The 25,819-nt window shown below is 38.3% G+C and overlaps 1 protein-coding gene across 1 annotated transcript; it reads right to left on the bottom strand.

Moving 5' to 3' along the window:
* Positions 1-1,055: 1,055 nt before the first annotated feature.
* On the bottom strand, positions 1,056-24,187 carry FHL5 (four and a half LIM domains 5). The gene is made up of 6 exons (XM_061369838.1): positions 23,862-24,187; positions 10,103-10,284; positions 7,690-7,864; positions 5,244-5,413; positions 2,640-2,826; positions 1,056-1,433 (listed from the first exon to the last, which is right to left on the bottom strand). The coding sequence occupies exons 2-6, from the start codon at positions 10,259-10,261 to the stop codon at positions 1,282-1,284; spliced, it is 843 nt and encodes a 280-aa protein (XP_061225822.1). The 5' UTR covers positions 10,262-10,284; positions 23,862-24,187; the 3' UTR covers positions 1,056-1,281.
* Between the last annotated feature and the right edge of the window lie 1,632 nt (positions 24,188-25,819).

The following is a 25,819-nucleotide window of genomic DNA, read 5'->3' as shown; positions in this document are numbered from 1 at the left end:
TCAAGTTCTTTGGATGACTGAATACAACGTTTCCGAGGAGCAATCTCAGTAAGCAGAGGAAAATAGCCCTTTTTGTCTTTATCTGGCCCTGGCTCTTGGAAACCCTCTTTGTAAAAGTACCCCTTCCTCCCAGTTTCTGCCTGCTTTGTTGGCAGCTTTTTTTCTTAAAGTATGCAGTAAGTAGATATTTACAAGTTTTTCTCATCAGTGTGATGATCCAAAGAAAAATGCACATGCCCAGCTTTCTACACCAAGCTCTGCAGCTGTGAAGCAGTGCTAATGCCTCATTCTTAGTCATATACCATATAAACTTTTCAGAATCCTCCTTGGTTTATGGGAGATGAAATGTAAATTTTTGAGCTTCTAACAGCAGAGTGCAGTGTGTTACAAGGAGAAACATACTGTAAAACATACTGCAGCTAGATTTTAAATGCGCACGAATCTTTTCTGTGTTATTTTTGTTAACCAGTATTAGGGCTGTTTAATTTATTTTTTTATAAGCAGTTGAGAACTGCGATAGAATTAAACTGCTGTTGGAAAGCTACTTGAATGACCACTTTTGCAGCCCAGAAAGCCAGCCATATCCTGGGCTGCATCAAAAAGAGCGTGACCAGCAGGTCGAAGGAGGTGATCCTGCCCCTCTACTCTGCTCTCGTGAGACCTCGCCTGGAGTATTGTGTGCAGTTCTGGTGTCCTCAACATAAAAAGGACATGGAGCTGTTGGAACAAGTCCTGAGGGGGGCCACGAGAATGATGAGGGGACTAGAGCACCTCCCGTATGAAGATAGGCTGAGAAAGTTGGGGCTGTTCAGCCTGGAGAAGGCTGCGTGGAGACCTCATAGCAGCCTTCCAGTATCTGAAGGGGGGTTATAAGGATGCTGGGCAGGGACTCTTTATTAGGGACTGTAGTGATAGGACAAGCGGTAACAGGTTCAAACTTAAATAGGGGCAGTTTAGATTGGATATAAGAAAGAAATTCTTTCCTGTTAGGGTGGTGAGGCACTAGAATGGGTTGCCCACAGAAGTGATAAATGCTCCATCCTTGGCAATGTTTGAAGCCAGGCTGGACAGAGCCTTGGGTGGCATGGTTTAGTGTGAGGTGTCCCTCTCCATGGCAGGGGGGTTGGAACTTGATGATCTTAAGGTCCTTTCCAACCCTAACTATTCTATGATTCTATGACTATATAACTGTTATACTTCCTATATGTTTTTCTTACTGCAGAGTAACGAAGTACATTGTTGCAAAGTGAGAATAATGCAGCTGTACAGCTCTCCACAGAACTATGAAGCAGAGCCACATTCATGGCAAAGGACATCATCCTGCTGAGTGAGGAATCCCTGGCCCACCAGCGAGACGGAGCATTTCGCACAGTTAAAGCACTCCCCATGCCACTGGCGCTCTTCAAAGGAGACAAATTTGACATTTCCAGGAGCTGAAAGAGATTATATGAAAGAGAAGATGTGAATCTTCTGGGCATGGCTCAGAAATGCAGCAGAGTTATTTCTGTTGTGTGATCAGGTTGTCGTTTACATAGCAAGCAGAAAAGTGAACAAAAATCAATAGTCTGAAGTATCCTTTGTTGGCTGAATTTAAAAAAGGAAAATCTAAAATTAAATAGAGTGGGAATATTTTAAGCAAAGCCACAAGTCAATTGCTTGTTTTCAGATCCCATTATGAACTCTGAACTGAATAGGTTTATCAGAATGTCCATCCAGGTTTGCTGCCCTTCCCAACAAATTCTCATTAGAATTATCTGCAATGTGTTATATATGTAGTTTCTATACAACACTGAGTGAAATTTAATTGTTTCTACCTAAATTTCTTCAAGATGGAGTCTTTCAGAAATTACAGATCATAGAGTTCCCAGCATGCATATCTGAAATAAAATAATTTGGGGGGTTGGAGTTTTTTTTTTGTTCTATTGCTTGTTTTGATTTGGTTTGGTTTGGGTGTTTCTGTAAAATCATGTCCATTTGATTGGGTATTCATCATTTTCTTTGTCCGCTTACATACGCAGCATGCACCTGTAAGAATCGGGCAGTACTCTTCAACATTTGAGGCCACACATAATAGAACTACAATGCAGAACACCAGCAAATGCTCTCAGAAAACTGATGTCATAGACTAATGACATATATGTCTAATTATAAATCATCTAAGTACACAAGCAGGCATCCAATAGAGCTTTGTTGCCTTTGGTATCTTTCTAATATGACAGGTGAGTCTTACCAGCAGGCAGTTAATTTCTGTCCAGGTTCATCACATTTGCATTTAGAAACAAAGCTGAAGAAATTACAGAGATGAGGGACTTGTGTGTACTGCCCTGGGAAGAGGCAAATAATGCCTTTTCTTTTATTCTTAAGGATGAATTTTAGTGAAAAAGGACTAAATCGAACAATGGAGGAACTTCTTTTGGCACATAAAAGAACTGCTGAGCATTTAGTGAACACGTGTGATCCACAGGTCCCAGGAAAATGCAGTGTATGCGATGGAGAGTGAGTTTCTCTGGTAGTTAACTTCTTCAGTCTTCCCTTATGATGGAACTATTTTTAATGCTGTTTTCTAAAGCAAAAGTCTGCTTTGAGAGGAGACTAATGATTTGTCAGTGTCTAGCTCCCTCTAAAAAAATGAGACTCACCTGTAATAGGTTTCTTGCAAGCAGCACACTTCTTAGCATACAGTTTGCTGAAACAGTCTACACAATATGGATACTCATCTTTGGAAATAAACCTTTGTCCAGACAGTTGTGTTTTACACCCAGCACATACAAAGCATTCTTTATGCCAAGGCTGGTCATGGTAGGTCACTCCCCCAGAAGTTATTACCTAATGTATTGACAAATAAGGACAGAACAATGGAACAAAGGTGTTAATTGTGAAGGGTTATCCAGTCTTTCATAAATCCTTCTGCTATTTTCCCTCTTCTCATATGCACAAGAGAAGAGGGAAATGCACATCAACTGCCTTTCATTTGGAACATCAGTTTGACTAACTGCAGTTGTTATGAGCATGCCACTGGTTTGATATTCTCTATTTCTATCGCAGGCTTGTAATAAATAGGTTATCTTCTTATGGAAGTTTGCTTTTATGCAGGTGGATAAAAGCATAACATCAAACATGCTCTCAGAAGAGCAGTTCTTGGTGATAGACAGTGGATGAGAGAACCAGTGATGAGATTATGGCTGATCTCTAACTGGAACTGGCATTTGCTGTCTCACAACAGATAGAGTATATTAAGTAGGAAGAAAAAAAGGAAAGAAGCAGAAGTGAGACAGAAATTTAATAAATGTAATAAATAGGTTATCTTCTTATGGAAATTTGCTTTTATGCATGTGGATAAAAGCATAACATCAGGCATGCTCTCAGAAAAGCAGTTCTTGGTGATGGACAGTGGATGAGAGAACCAGTGGTGAGATTATGGCTGATCTCTAACTGGAACTGGCATTTGCTGTCTTACAACAGATAGAGTATTTTAAGTAGGAAGAAAAAAAGGAAAGAAGCAGAAGTGAGACAGAAAGGAGATCTACACTGTCAGAAGGAAAAAAAAAAAAGGTGTTTATCAGTGTCATCAAACGTCTCATTCCCTGCAACTCACTCACAGCTCTCCACTGGTTATTTCTGAAGAGGGAAATTTCCACTGCTCTATAGCTTCCATATGTGTGAAAAAATGCTACTTTCACATAAGCAGTGGGAGACTGTGTAGAGAAATTTATGTAGAGATAAAGATGAGCTGTAAGGGTGTTTCTACTGTCAAGTAACATGCATAGCAATAAAATGAATGAATGAATGAATGAATGAATGAATGAATGAATGAATGAATGAATGAAAATGAATGAATAAAAAAAGAAAATGAATAAATTAATCAGTGGGAACCAGAAGAGAAAAGTTGGAGAAACTTAAGTACAAATAGTGGCACAATCAAATTTCCCTGGAGAATACAATTTCAGGGAAATAAAGAATAATACTGGGTGATGTTGGGCAATAAAAAAAGAAAACATGAATAGTTCCCAATTCCCTTATCATTCCAGTATTGGGCTACTTCTAACTGTCATTTGCTTTTCCACTAAAATCTCAAAATCCCTGACACTAAATTCAAGATCCCAGTTTGGCAATTTAATCTCTTCAGGCTCAGTTCTTATTTATCGGTATTGATGCAAGTTTATGTAGTAAAATATGTTTAGAGGGACTCTGAATTCCTAGAAATATTAAGAAGCAAATCCTAATTATTTCACGTAAGTGCTGCTAACCTCAATGCCCCTAACAAACATAGAGCAGAAATACTGTATTTTCCATGTGATCATTTAGTGCAAATTGAAGGCTTGATGTAGAGGTATCAGAATATATAAAAGTACTTTCTAAAGTTTAACTACTGAAGAAATGAACAGGCTGCAAAATTTTCTTAAAAGCTTTTGTTAGAGGTAGAGGTTTACAGATAGATGTTAAATAATTACAGAAATTTTAAGTTATTTGATGAAATGAAAAAGAAAAATCATTTTTGCTTCATGAGTGATACAGGTAATAAGAACAAGTAAAATTCTGCCATGTAAAGTAGCTTAAGCTCTGTCCCCGGAGAACATTATCACACTAAAATAGCGTGATATTGTGAGCATTTTCATCAACCAGAGGCAATTTTAAAACATTAGAAATTTAGAGAAGAATGTATCGATTTATTTCTATGTGGGAAAAAAAAAGAAATCCTCATTAGAAATCAAACTTTCTGGCACCTACAGGGGAAGCATTACGTATTTAGCAGTGGTACTCTTGGCCAGTATTTTCACAACTGAATATTATTTTATCTGATTGTTGCATGATAGATTTCAGTTAGAAAGCGGGCAAGGCTGTAAATGTTTTACTTAATTTAGATGGCTTATTAGGCATATGAATATGTTTGAAAAATATTGGAAAAGGAGGCAAAATCAGAGAATAGCAGGGAAGAAGGCTTTTACATAACTTTCAGTGACATTTTCAGCCTTTCTTAAAAGTCATATTCAATAGCAAAATAACCCCAAAATATTTGTTCTGGTCAAAAAGTTCATTTCAAATATAATGAAACTTAAGTTTCTATTAACTTAATAAGTCACTATTAGCAGCAGGCACTGATACAGTTGGTTTTCAGTGTCCAGTGCCAAAAGGAAGACTCTGCTCTTACTCTTAGTATACCAGGCATTTTACATGATCCAGCCCCTTCCCCCATGAGCAATACTGCCTCATTAGGATAATTTTTCTATTATGTGTTTAATTACCTGTTTGCAAGAGTAGCAATGGTGAGCAAATTGCTTCTCAAAACAGGGCATACAGTAGTTCTCATTGTCTTTGGTGATGAATGGTTTGATTCCCAATGGTTGCTGGCAATACTGGCAAACAAAACAGGATTCATGCCAGGAACTTCCCTTAAATTCCATTTTACGGGAACCTGTAAATACCCAAAGTGAACAATCTCCCCAGATATAGCCTTGTAACGTAAGTTTTAAATGATTGAATATTCTTGGGTTTATTCTTCTATCTTAGTACTGGATTATCAGAGAGAGCACTTATCCTCAATTTAATAGCATTTCTGAATATGTACTTGAAATCTCAAGAACACTTACAATGCTGTATGATCACCTGGCAAAAGATGGGCTAAATTGCTTAACCTGTGGTATTTAGAGTCTGTCCTTATATGAATCTTTTAAGGCTACTTCTCTGTGGCATGCTTCAGTTGCTCAGACTTTCTTTTAGGACAGCCAACTCAGAAATAATGTTCAGGCACACAGCACTTTCATAAAGATTAATTTGTTGGATGTTCAGTACATCTCTTAGTGATGTTTAAAGTCTTCTTTAAGGCTCCTTCACTTGATAAATGCATTATTTATCTCATTCAGATTAAGCTTAAGATTGCAAATTTTTAAAAGTAAATATGCTTTCTGTGACAGAGTTCACTAACTTAGAGCTCATCATTTTTGTCCCAGATCAACAGTTTCTTTTAGCATGTTTAACTAGATACTTTTGATACAGTACAAGGACAGAAAGTTTCTCAGTTAAATGTTTGACAGAGACAGAGCTCTTAGCTCTGTGTACAGGTGCTCTCTATACCTTAATGTAGGTGTGTAAATCTAAGATATACACATACACCTCAGAAAGATTTTTCCAGTGACTCTCCACCATATCTCCCTCCCCTTCTAGTTGCATCAGACTGTAAAGTGTGGTGCCAAGGGCTTTACCATCCTTTTCACATGAAGAAAAGTATTGCTGGTATAACCCATTTATCCCTTAATACCTTTCCTCTACTGTGGGGCTAGTAGAGAGAAAAATTACTGGTTGCATTTAAACATGAAAGGTTTGCAGCTTCCTCCCAGTGATCAGAAGGCTGACCTCATTGTCTTTGCTTACTGGGTCTTTTCAATACAGAGCTAGCAAGCTGATGGCAAAGAATGTAATGATTTAGAAACTGGTTGGCATTCCCATGCCACTTCAGTTCTCTCTTTGCACTATTACTCCTGCCATCAGCACTTGCTGCAAGGGTTTAGTCTCCTAAACTCTGGAGCAAAATCTGCAAGATGAATATACACCAGAGGGTAAAAAAGCAAACCTGAGCATGTTCTGGTACTATTTTAATCACAGCTAGTGAGGTGTGCGTATTATGCAACTTTTTGGTTTTTTTAGACTATATCAGATTTAAGCTGTATTTGCTTATTAAATTAAACACAACTATATTGCTACAACATTTGTTTCCACTAGTACAGCTTTTACCTGTAATGGAAAGGAAATAAACTATAAAAATACAAATCAATGTTACAGTTTGAACCATAACATCAGACACCTAGTATTTATACTAAGATAGTAATTCTGCCCAGCCCAGACAATACTGTTTGCATTAAGATCTACTGAAAAGTTCCTATGTCACTGCCGAATTTACGAATGTCCTTGGCCTTTCCCAAGCTAGTAGTCAGCTGGTATTTCGAGTTGTACACATAATCTGCAAAAAGGCTCAAGCAACCAGGGTAGTTCACTCTTTCAAAAGTTAAGGACCCACTTTCCTAAGCAGCTGTTTTCGTTTTGCCACATACAGTGCTATGGCTTTTCTTATATGCCTCTGAAGAGGGCACTTGTGGTAGCAATCAAAGACTTAGAGGATATCCTGAACAGACACAGCCAAAAGCTAAGAAGCAGTTTAGTGGAAAGTGAAGAATTTTCAAGGAAATAAACCGATTGTAAATGCAAATGTATTCTTTTTAGTAAAAATGCTAATAATGATTTGAAGACAGAATGTCATGTTTTGACTATTTGAACAAAAAATATTTCTGAATGAAAGAAACTGTACAAAGAAGGCGAGCTCAAGGTTTGGCCAATGTGACAGACAATAATGCAGGTGTCTTGTCTAATCTGGCACTCCTGCTAACGGTAGCTGTGTATACCTACGGCAGGATACGCCACCTAAGATCTGCAACAGAATCAAGGACTCAACATGAACACATTTTAGTCTGTCTTGAACTCGAATATTCTTTATAAAGATCCATAAACACCGTCAGTACTAAACCAGAGGTATCTGCCTGCTCTCACTTCACTGCCAGGAGGATACTACACACAAAGAAGCAATCACATGAAAGCTGTTCTGAAAGTCAAGGACCTTGTAGCTTGGCTATTCTCAAAGCTGTGGTTATAATTAAAAATGCAGTTCCATTTTTCACTGAAGGGTCCCTGTTATCTTACCAGGCATAATGGTCTTCTGGCAGTGGAAACACTTAGATGAATACTCATCAGAGTAGCATTCAGTACACAGCAAGATCTCGTCTTTCGCAGCAAATGGTTTCTCCACCAGTGAACGACTGCATTTGGCACACTTGAAGCACCGCTCATGCCAGTGGCGGCCTTTGTAGGACAGATCCTTGGAGAAAATAAGCCCATGTGAGTAAAGACTTTTCTTTACAGTGTTTTTATCCCTCAACTCCTCCCAAAAATAGAGTGAAAAGGGGGAGCATTGCAATGACGACTTGAAGAGGTGACACGTGCAACATGCGGGAGGTGTGCTCAGAAGTGATGCAAGCACTCAGCAACACTGTGTCCGTATATTTTATAGGTCTATTGCAGAGGCCATTAGGAGCTTCTTTGGCACAGGCAATTGTCTTTCCTCATGTAACATGTGAGTGCGTTTTTACTGGAAGAATAGTTTTGTATTTTACAGTGGGTCTTAAGAGAAAGCAAGTGATGAACATTTTTAATGTGCGCAGGGCACCTGACAAGAAGTGCATTCTCTATAGACTTTGAAATAAACCTCATGTATTTTTTATCATTACTACATTTCTTCCAGCTGACGGTGGATATCACTGCAGAAACATCATATTACTGCAGAAAACAAGCAATTAAAATCCCATTGAGAACATAATGATTCTTAGGAAGATTATTAAAAAATAGTTGCTTTTGTTTACACCTAATGTAACTCCTCCTAAAAACTTGGCGGAAAAAAAAAGTTTATTTAAGACTCATCAGGCTTAGGGGATGAAAAAGCTGGCATTATGTAGGAGATCTATGCTAATAATTCAAAAGAGCAAGCAACAGATTTTAGTTTTCCAAGGTTAAAAAAATTAGGGAAAAGTGTACCTGAAAAAAAACAACCCCACCTTAAAAAATAAACTAGACCCTTCCAGGTATCCTTTATAACAAGCACAAAAGGGCACAAATCCAATCTCACTTTTCTGTTTTGTCAGGTCTCACCCTTTAAAGTGCTAATAAATGAAGTAAATACCATACTCCATTTCAGAAGGTGCTGAGTACTTATCACGTTCATTTGCTTTTGTTAGTACTTTGAAGCTTGTGGAAAGTACGGTATTGGCCCAGAGCCGCCTGAGACAAAGACTGGGTAAGAAGGAAAGGAAGAGAGCCAAGCTTTAGCACCTTGGCAGAGCTGGGACAACCAGCTGTAGGTCTCTGTGGGCTACTTTTCTATCTGACTCTGGCCTGTTGTATTCCTTTCTTGTTACTCCTGTTTTTTTTCTCCCAGTTTTTCCTTCCATTCAGTCCGAAGATGTGACTTTTTGTTAACAGCCTTTGACATCTGCCACTTAATTAATTGAAATTAGTGAACCCAGGGCATGTGTTCTCCAGGTGACACTGACTGGTGCTATGTGTACAAGTTTGCTTTTGAAGAATGTGCATGAGAGTTTGAGAAGTGTCTTCATCCAAATCAGAATTTTCCTTGGATGATTCTTTTACACTACTGAGCTGTACTCCATGTGACTTGAAAACCATGAAACATTTTGGCTGTAGAGGCCTCCCGAGAGGCTTATTTCAATAACTTTCTGACCTTTTATTTCAAAAGAAGAAAGGGGAGAAGGTGAACACTACATACTGAACTTGGCAAAACAAAGGCATTTTGATAGGTTGCGTCTGGACTTAAAATTCAAAGTCGAGTGTACAGGCTTTAAATTGAAGTACGGGCTACTGGAAACTCTGTCAAAGACCCCAGAGGAACCCACATTATGAATTAGTATTCTAAAGAAGGGGAGAGGTGAAAGGAAAGACAAGCTTAGAAACACTGCCACTAACACACTAACACAGATGAGCAAGTTAAGCATGGAATTAAGTTAAAATAAAAATATACTTTGTTTCCAAAAAACAGGGGGAAAAATATACAAATTATAAATATGGTTTCTCTTCAGCTTGGCATTCTTCATGTCAACAACTAGGATGAAAGTAGTTTATCCAATACTCAAAACATTTTTTGTCAATGGACTTTCTCTCAGAAATTCCAGTTTCATTCAACCTGAATTACACCAGCACCTTACCATCCCTCAGGTACCATGCAGTCTCTGCAGCCAGTGAGTCGCTGGATGTAAAGTATGGAGTGCAGTTGTGGTCCATACATACACCACAGCCTTGCCATGTGTTTGAGGTATACGTATGCACAGATTTCCTAATCTTTGGTGCCAGAGCTTTCATATTCTGGCAAAATAGCACCGTGTCTCCCTGCTGTGCATGGATGTACAACTGTTGTGCTTAGGTCTCTTCACCATTAGAGGGCGGCAAAGAGGGTTGGGTGTGGAACATGCCGTTAAAGAATTTGTGTATAATTTAGCAATTTGTGTATAATTTAGTAAAGAACAAGAAGTGAAAGCTGAATCTTTACCTTGGAATCACACTCAATAGGTTGCTTGCACTCTTCACAGGTGCTGGCAAACAGTTTGTCATAACATGAAACACAATAAGCGTTTTCTTCTCTTAATGCGTACTTCCTTCCACGAAGAGACTGCAGGCAGTAATGACAGTCTGTGTGACTGCTGGTCATTCTGGCAGGGTTCTCCACGGGATCTGCAAAGGTGGAAAAATAATGTAATTCAGTGGATGACTGTTTGCTTGCTGAAATGAAATGTAATGCTGTTTTACCTGTGAAAATTAGGACAGACCTTTCTTGGTCATTTGAAATGCTGTGGGTTTCTAGTGCTGGGCTGTTCCATAATAAAATGGTAGTTTTTAACGCATGTACCATGTGTTATCTACATAATGGGGAGCATGAAAGTTGCTTCAGCTTAATTCTTCATCTTAGTCACTCTGATAGGTCAGATAACTGACTGATAGGTCTTCACATTCTCTACATACAACTACTGGCATTATGAACATTATGTACTGGATTGTGAGGCATGGTTTATCCAGAAATAAGGGAATGGAGACTGAAGCAATAGTTCAAAAATTAAACCAGCTGCAGAGTTAAAAGGTCAAAGAGAAATGGCAAGCACAGGAATGGCTTTCTCTTGCCATTCCTGTCTTTCTGCTCATTCCTTCCTTTTCAATGTACCCCCACCTCTACCTGACTGAGCAGAAGGGAGACAAGACATTCCAAGCTATATGGATACTTTTTGCATAATCCCACCTGTGCTGCTAATATTTTGTGGCATTATAAGGCGACACAAATACCCCTGGATAACAAAAGAGCAAAATACAAAAAGAAATAAACCAAATCATAACTCAAAGAAAGTTTCCCTTGTTGTTATTGGAAAAGATTGCCTTTTCTTATATATTTCTTTATTATTAGGTTCTATGTTGGCAGTACTAAAATACTGTGAGATAGATAGATTATATTTCTGTGCCAGACAAGTGCAGGAAATACCACAAATCTATTGAGAGCCAATTGTACAAGTTTCCCATCCTTCAGCTTTCCAGGCTAAAGAGGCTTGTATAAGCATTCAAACCTCAGCTGCTTATAGATCTGTAATGCTGAATGTTTTAAGGATTGCGGGCATAAAGACTTATTTCAGTCTTCTTGTTGCTGGTTAGATCATCAGCACTTTGCTAAAATTGGGTCTTGATTCCTGGGAATGAAGGAAGAAGAATCCAGAAAGTTCCCAGTGAAGCAAACCCAGAAACATCTGCTGGACTCATTGGTTTGCACTCTTAATTACACTCGTTGAGTGTAGTTGCAGCCAGTGCCAGCAATCATAAATTTTAGAGGACTTGAGAGCAACCAGGGAAGATCTCCTCAAATATTTACATATCAGTGACTCTGGGCAGCTGAAATCTTTGCACTTTGAATAACAGTGCAAATTAGTTACCCTAAATAGATGCAAAGCCTGAGAGTAAAGACAAGCAGGAAGAACAAGATTCGAAGGAGTGCTTAGCCATCACAGAGCTTACATCTAGTCCATTGAGGGTTACTCCCTCATACTTGTTTTTATACACTCACTGTCTGTCTTATACCCATGGTTCAGTTTTGAAAAGGCACTTTCTCTTTTTGTGGGCTTCTGCTTTTTGAGGTGTAATCCAAAATGATAGTTTGAACTGTGAGAAAGAACAATTACTGCAGTTCTCTGGTGGTACCAATGCATAGGGTCAGGTATTTATTCCTGGAGGGACAGTAGTAAGACAGTGGAAAAGGGGCAGGGAGAGAGGCTATGATGCTTATTTCCAAACTAATGACTTGATCATTTGTCACAAGCTATGGAAAACTTGTTAATGTAAATTGAAAATCTTGTAAGTTGATTTACTGCATTTCTGACTTCCCTAAATCCTTGTGCTAGGCAAGACAGGGGTTAGTAAGGAAATCAAACAATCTGTAATTCAGATCAGTGGGAAACACACTTGCTTTAAAACATTACAGATGTATTTTATGTGATATTCTTGGAATAACAGTATAAAAGGGCTTGAATCCATGCTTCCATTTCCTTAAGATCAAAGATTTGAATGTGAAATGAATGAATCAATGTATAAGAAAATGACATCCATCGGCGTAATCATTTACACAACATGACATAGAAACCAGACAGAGAGCAGTGCACTTAGCACACAGTCACTACGTAGTCATCACCAAAATAAAGGTTCAGTTTTGCTCATTTTTGTCTGTATTAGGGAATCAGTACAAGCTGGTGACTGGGAGACAATCAAGGAATGTTTGTGGTTAACTGGGCTCCATATTCAAGGTCATAGGACTTGAAGCTGGGTTTCAGAGGAATTTTAATTCCTCTTTTGTGTGAATTAGAGTTGTGCACTGCCTGTAAGGATAACCCTGAGTGAACCACCTTTCTGATCTCCTCCCTGCTGAATCAGTACCCCAGCTTCCTAACATACTTTCATCTCAGCCTAAAAGTGGCAACAGCAAAATCCTAACAGGACACTCACGAAGAACTTGTGTCACTTACAATGTTTTTTGTTGCACAAAACTCACCAAAAAATAGCTTCAGATATCTGCAGATACATCTCTGCTTTTTCATCCTAATGAATGGCAATAGGTTTTTAAGTTAGCAAGAACTGTGCATGCCCAATAATTTTCTTTAAAAAGTGGTTCTCTTTATCATTATTTTAATTTTTCCCCAGGAAGCCAATCCATTCAAGGAAGGTCTACTGAGAGGTGTCCCTGCCCATAGCAAGGGGATTGGAACAATATGATACTTAAGGTCCCTTCCAACCGAAACCATTTTATGATGTTCTATGATACTCTAACAAGACCTGTTACTGCAATACCTCAGAACTTCAGAAATTGTAATGTAATTATCCTCCTAAAAAACTATGTGGGTATGGGAGCAAAGTGCTATTACTCCTGTTTTACAGGTGACAGTGGTTGCTTAAGAACATTAAAAGAGCACCCCCAAGACCAGAGTTAAAGCCTGGGGCTGTCCTCTATTAAAATGCTCAAGTTGCCCAAAACTCTGCTTCAGAGAAAGTCTTCAGGGTTTGACCATGATGATATAAGACCATATTTGGGAATGAAGCAGCAATGGCATGAAAAAGAATGATAATTTTTGCAAATCTCTTGGCAAGGGTCTTGGCAACCTTAATGAACTACTTTAAGCGTTAGACAACACAGCAAGAACAGTGCATCTCATCTCCCCTAGTACCGCTTACCCTTGCTCCAATAAACAACTAATGATTCGAGCACCACGTAGTTAAGTAGAATGTTTTGGTGGTGCTTTGATCCTAATCTCAAGAGAAATATGTTTAGGTTAAGTTTGCTGGAAGTTAGACTTCGTGTTTTAAAGGTCAGTAAAGAAATCTCTGGAGGTCTGATGCTATTCATTCTCATGGAATGAAACGCTGACTCCAGCATTCCAGCTGCTAATTTGTGCCCTAGGCACAGGGAAAGGCTGTGATGTCTTCATTGTGAAAAGAGGATTTTGCTGTTTAAACTGGAGCAAAGCTAAATACTATTGATTTTAATGCATTTAGTAGGCATGGATATGTGATATCATTTGTAGTGTTAGAATATTCCAAGGGGCCACAGAGAGATATTGCTGAGGATGTGAGGATATTGCAGTTGGAGTCCCTGGGGTCAGATTTGAGAATACGGCAGTCTCATGGTAGGAATTATAAAGCAGATGAAAATAAAACAACAGAGCTGGCTAGTCTGCCTGCTGTTCCAGCAGATTAAGATAGCATTTAGCTACAACAAATTAGGAGAGTGACTTTCTGTAGAGTCAGATGTTTGTTTTCCTATAAAATACAGAGCACAAGAAGACTTCCAGTGAAGAAAGCCATAAGAAAATTGTTGTGAAGTTGTGAAACCTGATAAATGTGGAACCGTCAGGAAAAGAGTGTTTGTTTACTCACTGGAGCTAAAAAGCACAGCCACAATGCTAATATATCTCTTAATAATTTATCTTAATATTTTCTATAACTGTATGTTAGTCTTTCTATGTTATACAAGGAGAAAAAGACTAGGAAAAGAGTGCTTGTTTACATATACACAGAAATACTGTATCTTTTGCTTTATGGCAATTCTAATGGACTATTTCCTGATCTAAATAAGCCTGCCGTTGAACTGCAGCATCTCTAAAAGCATACAGTGATTGGAATAAGGCTCTCTATTAGAGAGGCATAAAGAAAGAAAAATGATGGCAAAATAAATCATTGCAATAACACTGAAGGATAAGTAAAACAAATTGATGAGGAAGACACCCCTGCAAGATGTCGCAGGCTGTCCCATTTATTTATTTTTAAGTATGTACATATTTTTCCTGTCTTGGAGCATGTTTTTGCTTACTTGCAGGAATTTGCTGCCTTAATCCCCCCCCCCCCCCTTTTTTGTGGTTGCTGCTGAAGGATTTATCACATTTGCAGAATACACTGGTGACGTAAGGTTATAAATGCATCATAAAGCTGACACCACCATTGTAAGGAAAAGTTTCTAACAGTATCATAATTCTGTAAGCTAAAGTTTCTAAGTGCTCTGCAAAGAAATCTTTCCTCATTTCAGAAATCACAGTTTCTTGATTTCTCTGGGTGCCTGCTACCTGCCGGGAATACATTATTTTATTGTGACTAGAGCTAATAAAAGTCCAGAATCCTCAAAACCCAACCCCCAAAAACTAAAAACCAAAACCAAACCCAAAACAACCCACATGTTAGATGTACGATGTATTTCAAAACGCTGTCAATCTCCTTGCTTTGTGTTTTCTATCTCTTAGAGTAACTGCAAGTTTCTCAGTGATACCTCTAAGTTACACTTGAGTGTTTAAGGATACTAAAACTTCTACTCTTGTAAAAATGGCCAGAGAAGCAAAAGGAACCAGGGGCATCTATTACAGATCAAGTCAAAACAAATACCTGTGGGAAAGCAGAGACACAGGTGCTATCTTCAGACGAGCTGTTTCATCTCTGTGGTGCAACACAGGAATACAAAGGTCCTGGACACATCTGAGTGAGTGCAGAGCTCTCACTGATGAAGTTCTGCTCTAAGCAGCCAGGATGCATGCCAACCAGGATGATGCTATAACAGTCTGACTATACCTCTTTGAGGTCCACAAGTGACATGGGTTTTGTGGGCCATCTAATCAAAGCAGCTCATTTAGAGGTTGATCTGGTAATCACACTGTACTGCATTGTACTGTGTTCAGACACACCATGAACACAAGCGAAAACGATAAGAGCTCTGGCTTGACTAGGGGATCAAGCATCTCAGGAATTCTGTCATTTTGTCCTTAATTGGTATTGCTGTCTGCTTTGTCTACACCATGCAAACTCAAATGTTGGTGGAGTCGTCTAAATTCTTCCTTTAGTCCAGTACAGCATAATTTACTACTTACCTAAACTTCAAGCTAGAACACATTAGAGCAGAGAAAGCACAGAAGGAGTACCTCAACTAAGTGTTGAAATGGTGCAGACATACAGAAATGCTTGTGCAGGAAAAAACTTGATTAGCCTATACCCTTCAAACTCTTTACTAGCTACAGAGTAGGTTGAAATAGCCTAGCCCCTTAGCCTGTATGGCAAGATAGGTATTTGCTTTACCTTATAGAGTCATAGAATGGTTTAGGATGGAAGGGACCTTTAAAGGTCATCTGGTTTCAAGCCCCCTGCAATGAGCAGGGACATCTTCAACTGGACCAGGTTGCTCAGAGCCCTATTCAAACTGGCCTCAAACGCTTCCAGGGATGGGGCATCTCCCACCTCTCTGAGCAGCCTTTGCCAGTGTTTCACCATCCTAATAATAAAGATGTAGTCCTTATATCTAGTCTGAATCTACTCTCTTTTAGTTTAAAACTGTTCCTTCTTATCCTATTGGTACATTGGTGTTAATAAAAAGTGCATTCCAGTCTCTCATGAGCCCCCTTTAAGTACTACGAGGCCACAGAAAGGTCTCCTCAGAGCCTTGTCTTCTCCATGCGGAACAACCCCAGCTCTCTCAACCTTCTTGCAGCAAAGGACCTTAATACATGCTGAATGCATGCATTAGAGCTTTGCTGCCTCTGTCCTTGGAGCACATATTTTGAAATATATTTTCAAAGATAATTAAAAGTGGGATTTAAAAAAGTATATAAGCAATTACCTTCTTCATTACAATTGATTTCAATGTTTCCTGATATTTCAAATCTAGTAAACGTTGTCTCTAAATCTTTTTCAACTGAAATACATTCAAGTGGATTTACATGAATTTGGTTACAGAGGAAAGAGCAAAGGAAACCAGTGATACTAGATGATTTCTGTCAAAGAAGAAAACTGTTTCAGTATATTCACCATTTCCACAAGGAGAAATCGCTTCCAACATTCTCAAGTCCCAGCCATGTGTGAAATTGAGACACATTATTTCCTGTATTGTCACCGAGTGTGAAACATGATCAGTGTCTTCTTAGTCAACCAGTCAGACACTTAGGTTTGAGTACTGCCCAAATGCTGGGTCCTTTTTGATTTTGGAAAGGCATGGCTGTGCTATCTGGTCAGCCACAGTAAGATCTTGTTATTCTTGGTGCTGCAGGCTCGTGCAAGTCAAAACTCCTTCGCCTCATCGATCATTTTAAAATTAATGTGGTGTTACTTGTTACAGATGCGACTACAGAAGAGATGTAAAGATCTGGATGCCTTCATTAATCTTGCTATTTTGATGACTTGGTTCAGAAAGAAATGTAGCCACTGTCCTGTACAGAACAATGAGGAATAAAGGAGAGTCAGGGTCACTGACGTCTACACTAAATATACTCCTTACCAGGACTCAGCAGGGAAAGAAGATCTAAAACTTCTTTCGCAATGACTTAAAGACTGTGCAAAGGGAAACAGCTATAACTGTACATATCTTTTTCTTTTTTTGTCAGTTCAACAGGCAAAACCATCCTAAGGAAGATACAAGAAACCTACAAAAGATAGCTAGGCAAAAAACTTCTCACAAGGAAAGTTTCCTAATCCCTTTTAGAGGATTAACTTCATGCTCTGAAACTGGAGCATTTATAAGCTTCCAAAACGAATATAAATTAATGTTATTGCATCAGGGTATTTCTGGGGGAAAAAAGGAGTTTTGCACTAAGCTTGATCAAAATTCTCTCACATTTTTATTTTTTAAATTTTAATCTATTTTAATAGAAAATATTAATAAATAAAAAATATTTAATGGATCATGTCTGTTTTAGAAATGTAGCATTAAAAAAGGTGACATTTGATGGGAAAATACTGGTCTAAAGGTGGATCTTGAATTGTCAACAGAAAAATTTCTAGCAAAACCTTAAATTTCATTTTTGATATCAAGTTAAAAATTCCTGCCAAAGAAGCAATTGTATAGCTAACTGTGTTATACTGTAGGAAGAGAGATATGAATCTGAATTGGAAAGACCTCATTTTGATGTGAGAAATTTGGTAGCAAAAGGACGTTTACACTGGGTTACAGTTTCTTCAGTTAAAATGGTGGGAATCTAGAAAAGAACATATTGTACTTGCATGGAAATATAAATGTATTTTCCTTCTATCAACCTACAACCAGCAAATACTAAATGTCTCGAAAGTGAAAAAGAAACTTCAACTATTTGGGGCTGAACTGATCAAGATGAGAACTGATCACTGAGGACGAACCTGGTCTCTGGAAATGAGTACTAAGTTTTCCCCACTACCGTTTCTACCTGCTTTTTGCTATCTTTCCTGCCTCCACCCACCACTACAATCCGCTAATCATAGAAAATACTTCCAGAAGTGCCTAAATAAAAACAAAATGAAAGTTACAAATGAAGATGTGTGTAGAAGTCCTGATCTGAGACTTTTACCTCGGAGTTCATCCCCAGTACGCAAATGAGAGCTGCACTTCTGAGTTATCTCCATTTGAATAGCATCTGCCCATCAAACATCTGTCTCCCAATTCCCCTCAATACAGTGCACTAAAGTCAGTGCCTGCACAGCTGAGCAGAAGTCCACCAAGGAAACAGCAGCATCTTACCAATGCAGTAAGAGCACCAACAGCACCAGGCAGGAACACTTCTACCTGAAAACAACACAAGCCTGCCTCTGGGACTGAAAGCTTTCCTGGGGAAAACAATAGCAGTGAGAAAAGATGCCTGTGATACAGCAGGGAGTGAAGTGATCACAGACTGTGAAACGAAGCAGCTTTGCCAATAACAAGAAGTAACAGCTTCAGCAGGCAACGCTCATGCTAAATGCAATCTTTGAGATCTTAATGAAAAACAGGCAATTTTCTTTGTCTTTGCAGATGCCTCAACTGCAGAGACTGGGTTTCCTTCGCCCTTACATGTTATTTCAGGGACAGAAAGGCGGATGAGGAGTATCGTGTCTTGTGAGAATGGGTGCATCACATGAATTAAAATCCTCTTAAAAAACCCTACAAATGATTATGCAGTACAACTTTTTTAGCTGCGTTCTTTAAAAGCCTGTGACCTACTTTAGAACTGCTTTAAGAAAAATTAAATGAGCAGTAAGAAAAAGATGCTCAGCAGCAGCACCGTTAGCAGCGAGCTAAAATTGGAAAGGATTTTCATTACCCTATTTAAAAAAAAAAAGACCTCCTTCCCCCAAAAGCAAACATAAAACCCCCAAGTGGTAACAAAGCGCCTGCTGCAGTGGCACAGCCTTTTCCTTTTCTCTCCCAACAGAGCTGTGCCAACCTGACCTAGTTTTTTGAGGAAAAAAACCAAGTGAGTTGCAGTAATAAAAATATGACACCTCATCAAAATGAACCAAATTTACAGATTTCTGATCTCAGCCCTGTTAAAAGATTCTCATGAGCTGGGTGGCATTACAGAGTAGGAAAGCAAAGGCTACTGTAAGGAGTATTGGTATACAGATCCTTACTTCAATTATCATTATTCTGAGGTATTTAGAGTTGTAGGTCCAATGAACAGCCAGTTTTGTCTTAGCTGTCACCTTACCAAACTTTTCACTGAAACTAGAGATGATCTGGTTCTGCAGACAAGCCCTGGACTGCTTATTGCACTATTAACCAGAAAAGAATGCTAATTGAAGACCTCTTGAGCCTTCAGTAGTTGATGAGGTAATGTCCCATCAAACAAGATAGAGTATATCATGACATCAACTCTCTTTCAACTTCGATCCTCACGTCCTGTGAGCAGCAACATCAACTAGTCCTTAGAGAGACTCAGCCCTGGGCTCTCTTCCTGTCCTGCCAGTGACCTTTGCTATGTACTTGAAATCTTTGTGCTTCTTAGGTTACCTGTTCTGCCTGCTTAGGAGATCAGGTCTGCTGAACAATTATGTGACTGGGTATCCTTACGTTTCCCTTAAGCCTTAAAATCTCTATGCCAGACATTAAACATATTTCTTTCCATTTTAACATAGTCTATCTTCTTTAAAGTGGCTGTGATTTAAAATTAGACTCTGCAAGGAGTAGTCTATGGTATTCTGTCTTTCTTTATTATGATAAGAGGTTACTGACCCTTCAGTTACCGCCCTGCTGGGATTTTTGTAATGTCCTGGCATGTGAAAAGGTCTTTTATTTTTGTTTGTTTTTGGCACCATGACTTTCAGAGTAGATTTCTTTCTATGCTTATAAATAAATGCTATATTAAAGCTGGTTTCAATCTAGGATTGTCCTTTTCTGATTGAAAGAGGATTAAGGCTAAAGTTTATCTGAACACCCAAGACAGCAAACATTTGACTCGGGCAAATAAAAACTATCAGTAAAGTCTTAGAATTCTGGAATAATTTGGTGGGGACTAAGAAATTTCTTTCTAACATTTAGGAACATTTTATGAACATGCTGTTTAACCTAAGGATACTGTAGAATGGTAAGTCCACTGAAACTGGTAAAGTCTATGTAAGGGGTGACGTGAAACTTGGCATGTAGCAACCATCTTTTCAAACCTAGAATGCAGCTGACTATTTCCAGTAAGGGATCATGCTCAGAAGCCGTAACTCTGACCAGCTATAGGGGGTGAGGTCGATCTGAGGAGGAGGACAGTGGCAAGCAACAACAGAAACTGATTTAAGGAACAAATACAATTCAAGTCCTTTTTGCTAATTTATGTCAAATTTGGTACATGTTTTCAGTTAAAAGTCTAAGCAAGTGATTAAACCAACTAAGAATTCTGTTACTGTGTTAAAAAAAGAAAACCCATCAAAACCAAACCAAACCAAAATGTTTTGAGCCTTTAATTTGAAATGTTTCTCAATACTCTTCAGTTTTCAAGCACCAAACTAAACAAAGATCGACAATCAGAAGATCAGCATGAAACAGTTTTTCCTCTAATCTTTTCCATTTCTTTTTCTTCATGCAAATAGAATCCCAGAATCACAACAGAACTCTAATTACGCCATAATTTTTCATGTTATAATACACAAGTGAACCATGACGTTGCTGATTTGGAACTTGAACGGCTCACTTGAGGAAAACTGGGCTCCTGATATATAGATTTACAGCCTAACATTGTTCTGAGCCTCTAATAGATAGAATTATAACCTAATACTCTGAAGTATTTTACAACTTTCTTTTCAAAGGTTTCAGAATGCTTTTCTAACAGCAATAATAAGAATAATCCTAAAACACAGTTGTGAGATAACTTGTCTACAGAAAAAGTTAATACTTGTCAAAGCAAAGTAGTTGACTTACTCAAGGTCAGAGAGCAGACCCAGAGGAGTGGGAAGACAGTCACTGCGCCTTTGCCATTAGATGAGTCTGCTTCACAGGCTGTGTCCAGTACTAGCCCAGAATAGTTAAAAAGCACTGTATGAAGGTGCTGGGTGGTCAACTTGCAGTGCCAGAGGTAGAAAACACTTCCAAAATAGCTGAAGCAATAAAATGTTCCAGTTGTGAGCTTTGCAATTGTCCTTAATGATGCTGAGGGTAGGATTGATATTCTTAGGCAAAATGTTCTGAGTGGAATTTTTCCAGTTCGATATCAAACCTCCTAGGGCCACAGGAGCCGAGTTCCTCATTATGAAGGATTTTCCAGTGAATTTGAGCTGTTTCTAGAAAATCTCAGATAATACTGCTTTGATCTGATTTTTTTTTTCCTCCCCAATATAACAAAACCGGTTTTAAGACAGGCAACTGAGGCTCAGAACAACAGGTCACTCTGGATTGAATTCTGGTCTCCCGTGTGTGTGCTCTATCAACAACTACACCACACTCTGTCATTTGGTCATGTTTTCTATCAGTTCTGCTATCTCTGTGCAAAGACATATTACAGGAAGATTAATATTTTTCTGAGTTATAACGCCTCTAAATATGAAGCCAACAATCAACTAAGGCAGCCTGTTCAGATCCATTATCCATAACACACTGAGGTGTGAAAGAATTTACAAGTCCTTATGTATGGATCTCAAAAAAGTCAAATTCAAAGGCAACAATGGCTAAGAAAAAGTACATACTAGCATGAATGAAGTAGAATCAAAGAGAACTCTTAGTGTAAGAAAGGCAAACGAGAATACGTATAGCTGATGCATACTGTACAGTATCAGAGAAGAATGGGGATATTCACAAAAGCTTGCCTAAGTCTACTGAGGATAATGAACAAGACACTTTTTATACTTAAAGCAGAGAGATAGATTCCTCTCCAGGGTGATTTCTAGCAGAAACTTAATTTAGCCGTCATTATAAAGGCAACCAAGGGAGATTAGTTAGCCTTGTAACAGTCTTGTCCCTCGCTATATATCTGCTACAGAATTTTATGTCATGGGGTTTTATTAACTTCTTTTTAATACACCAGTTCAGTGATTCTGGAGTAATGTTTGTATAGTTCTACAAAACCGTCTTTATTTCATCCCCCTTACTTTTTACAGGAAAATACAAATGTATGAAACAAGGAGTTCACAGCCTCCTTCCCAATAGATCTGCGCACCCTGTTCCTGGAAGACAATTCCACTCCAGAGCCCCAGTGCAGCATCAGCAGCATTTTATCACAACAGCTTCCAAACCTGGGGCTCTAGCAGTTTTAACAGAACAGTTGAACTGGAAATCATTAATTTTAGGAACATCCTAGAATTAGACATAAGACATCATCTTACCTTAACTAGCAGGGAAATGTGCAGGAGAACTTAGGTAATTTTATTCCCCAGGTGATCTAAAAGCCTGAACTTGTTTAGTCAACACGAGTGCTGCTCATCTGAACAGTGTCAGAGTTTCATGCTCTGAATTTGGGCTCGACACTTGGAAGGACACTGTTCAGATTTTTGTGTTTGTTTCTGTTTGTCTGTGGTTAGGCAACACTAAGAGTATCTAACTTCTTTTTTCTTATTATTTTCTTTCTTCTTTGTTTTTTTTGGGGGGGAGGTTTGTTTTTTTTGTTTTTGTTTTTTTTTTTTCAGAAATGAAACTCAGATACAGAATAAAATGAAGCAAGCTGGGTTTCTTGGTATAGAGCCCACAGAATATATGTCCTACCAAGTCAAACAAAAATACACTTCATAAAATATGACTGCCTTCAAATAACCCAGAGGTACCACAGGTCACTACCGATCAGAATCTCTTGCAGGCAGCTTTTGATTTCATTTTGCTCTAATTGTACAAGAAGGTTTGTATGTCTTCTTAACCTTCTATTGATTACACAACTTTGAATCAAAGTGACTTTTCTGACACTGCAATAAAATTACACAGGAAGACAACCAGCAATCTGTTACAATGTTAATATATTAAATCCTTTACAGCCTGTTCTGTTAAAATACTCTAGAATTGTCAATGCATCACACAGACAGATGAAAAATATAGACAAAAATGTTAACCAGAAAAAAAAAAAAAAAGCATCTGAAACTTGTCTTCTAAATGTGAGAAATTCTATGCCCAGATCTAGATACAGAAACAGATCTTTTGAAAACAAGGGCACGTAGAGAAATATAGTTTTTAACAATTCTATTATTGAAATGGGAAGTACATTTGAGAGCTTTTTCCAAGTTTAATTGCAACCTCATTATCAAAAAGACTGCCATTATGAGATCAGGTAGCAGTACAATTAATTACACAGCCTTTAATTTAAGGACTATTGTGGCCATTACCCATACTTTTCGAGTTCTGCAATACAGACACACGTTTCCAGCACAATTTCAGTAAACAGTGGTATATTCTTTCAATACTACTCTTTCCCTTCAAATTCCAAACCAAAATTGTGATCCTAAAATTTGAGAGCTGAAAGATAAAACCAGGTGTCTTATGGGAGGAGAATTCGGAGAAGATACTTGACCTTTATAACAAGTTGAAATATGGCTATAAATACCAGATCGAAAATTGGGTTTACTTAAAAAAGGCAAGAACAATCCACTTCCGCCATTAAAATTAGTTATGCTAGAAAAAAGTGACTTACCTTATTGAAAAAGACACTATCTAGAAAGCTTCCTACAACAGCAAATAGCTTTGACAGCTTTCTAAAAGATAAAAATGGTGATTCAAATGTCACAGGAAACAGCACACAGGTGTTTTGTTAGCTTAGTCTTTGGAGTAAAGAAAATTAATCTTCATCTGATTACAGAGGAAGCCACAAACAATCTTCCTATAAATTAATGAGCCAAGTAATACAATTAAAACAATTGCATTCAAAAAGTGTGGTATCTGTTCTGTTACACAAAATTAAAAGAAAACCCCAAAATGTGTAGAATTCTGCATCTAATTTAATTAGCAGTTTTGTGTGTGAAGGAAAAAGTTCCTGCTTCCTTGCTTAAAATGTTAAAATACGTACCTCCTATACTATCACATTTAAGCATTATCAGACAAAGGAATAATGAAAAAGAGGCTCAATACTCACATTGGGTTTTAAGCTGCTTCTCTTGGTAACTTGTGCAGCAAAATAAAGGAAGAAATAATTACACGTCTTCACAGAAACAAGCATTCATCAAGTCCAAAAGAAACAGAAGAGTTTGCCAGAGCTATTTGAGGGTCCCATCAGAATTTGGCTGGCTGGACGAAGGCTGAGGGTCAGTTTGTTTCCCTTAGACCTCATGACATGCAAATAGCTGGCTGCCTCACCACTGAATAAAAATCATTCTTTGACATATTGTGTTTACAATTGCAAATACCGAGTAGGAGGTTCTTAAAGGAACCTATTTCAGACAGTTGTCAAAAGGAAAAACGGCATTTCTGTTAAAAAAACCCTAAGGACTCAAAACCCCCAAGTCCCAAACTGTTTAGTATATGGAGAAAATAAAAAAAAAAGATGGATTGTCATTTATCTCAAGATACCTTTGGTCCACACATAATGAATCCAAAAGACGCTATGTAGGCTTTTACATCAGAAAACACATAGAAAACTCATGATTACTGAAGTCTGATTGTTATATACAGGAAATGGGTGTCAGGGAGAAATTTCAGGCAATTTTGGGGACTCAGCAGAACTCTGACACTGCTAAAACAGTTTCCAGGCTGTAACAATTCGCCACTCTTCCAGCAGGTAAGAAGCTGTTCATATAGTGTTACCAACAGAGAGGCAGTGGTGGCCTCCTCTCGATTGTCTCTCAGTGTTTTTCGGTTCTGGCCTTTGAATTGCAGTCATCTCTTTTACCTTTTGCTTGGACTGAACAGGAACCAGTTGACTTTCAGACAGTCTACTGAGTGCATGGAGTACACGGAAGTCCTTATACTTTGCATAAGACTCTACTCAGGCTTTTAATCAATCACAGCTGAAAGTAAGGATATTATGTCCATTTAAAAATGCAGGCTGAAGTTAAGCAGAGTGAAAAGGATGGCTGCTTGTGGTATGAACAACTGACCTCCAGGGAGATTTTTCCGCATCCAAGAGCCAACAGATCTGAATCACTTAATCTATAATGTCAAGTGGGTGGAAGCTGTTTTGTATCAGAGATGAAGAAAGAAGGAAATGTTTAATTTTTTTTAAAGATGTATTACATTTTCTGAAGACTTTGGTAAAATTCCTAAATCTGGATGTGTTTTGGAGGTTATCTGTGTTTAGGTAGTATCTTGCAATGAAGACTACTTCTCTAATTATTATTGCCAGGAGTCGACCATTTCTATTTGTAGTTGTCTGGCTTATTAAACGCTGAAGACAATTATTCTGTCATACACTTAAACTAGATTAAACTAGTTTTTATTTCTGTGTGAGCTATTAGCTTTATTTGTACCAAGCACATTACAAACTTGGGATTTCTGCAGATTAAGGACAAGTTAGATGTGAATTTGAGTCCAGAATGAGAATCAGGAATAGCTTCCTCTTGCCTTTACTTCCAGAAAGAGAAAACTGAAAGTACAGTTCTTGACCATGTACCCTCTGAAGTTCACAAATCAGAGAAACAAAAAAGCATTACCCAAACAGATCTGTCAAAAGAGCTAATGAAACTTCAAAATACTTCTAATGCAATACATTCTGTCCAGAAAGGAAGCATGGACACCTCCTCCAGCATATCACTTTCCTTAATCTTCAAAGACTATCCTCAAATTTGCAAACTGCAGAGATCACAGCTATGTTAATAGAAGACGTCCCCAGAGAAGCATTGAATTGGAGGCTTTGCCAACAGGTGCAAATTGAGTACAACTGCAGAGGTCAACAAAAATTCTGCTGCTTCTTCAGAGTATCAGTTACGTGATGCCTCCTACAGCTCTCACATCTCTTCCTGAAATAAAAAGAAGCTTATTTCATCTGTCCTCACCAGACACAATATGTCTTGGCCTAACTTCTTCATATTGAGGATTTGGGAAATCCATCAACCAAATGGTGGTTCTCTTTAAACTACTCAAGATGCTCTTCCCAAT

The sequence above is a fragment of the Neopsephotus bourkii genome, unplaced genomic scaffold, assembly GCF_033783945.1.
Source record: "Neopsephotus bourkii isolate Nb327-2 ecotype Australia unplaced genomic scaffold, CSIRO-AGI_Nbou_v1 NB_1511, whole genome shotgun sequence".
NCBI lineage: Eukaryota > Metazoa > Chordata > Aves > Psittaciformes > Psittacidae > Neopsephotus > Neopsephotus bourkii.
This window is presented reverse-complemented; position numbering and strand designations above follow the sequence as displayed.

What these genes read in the sequence shown, in the direction of transcription:
- FHL5 (XM_061369838.1), bottom strand. Translation starts at nt 10,261, where the DNA reads ATGACCAGCAGTCACACAGACTGTCATTACTGCCTGCAGTCTCTTCGT. An exon ending in CTATTGAGTGTGATTCCAAG is followed by an intron (nt 7,865 to 10,102) that starts GTAAAGATTCAG and finishes ATTTTCTCCAAG; the next exon opens with GATCTGTCCTACAAAGGCCG. An exon ending in TTGCAAGAAACCTATTACAG is followed by an intron (nt 1,434 to 2,639) that starts GTGAGTCTCATT and finishes AATCTCTTTCAG; the next exon opens with CTCCTGGAAATGTCAAATTT.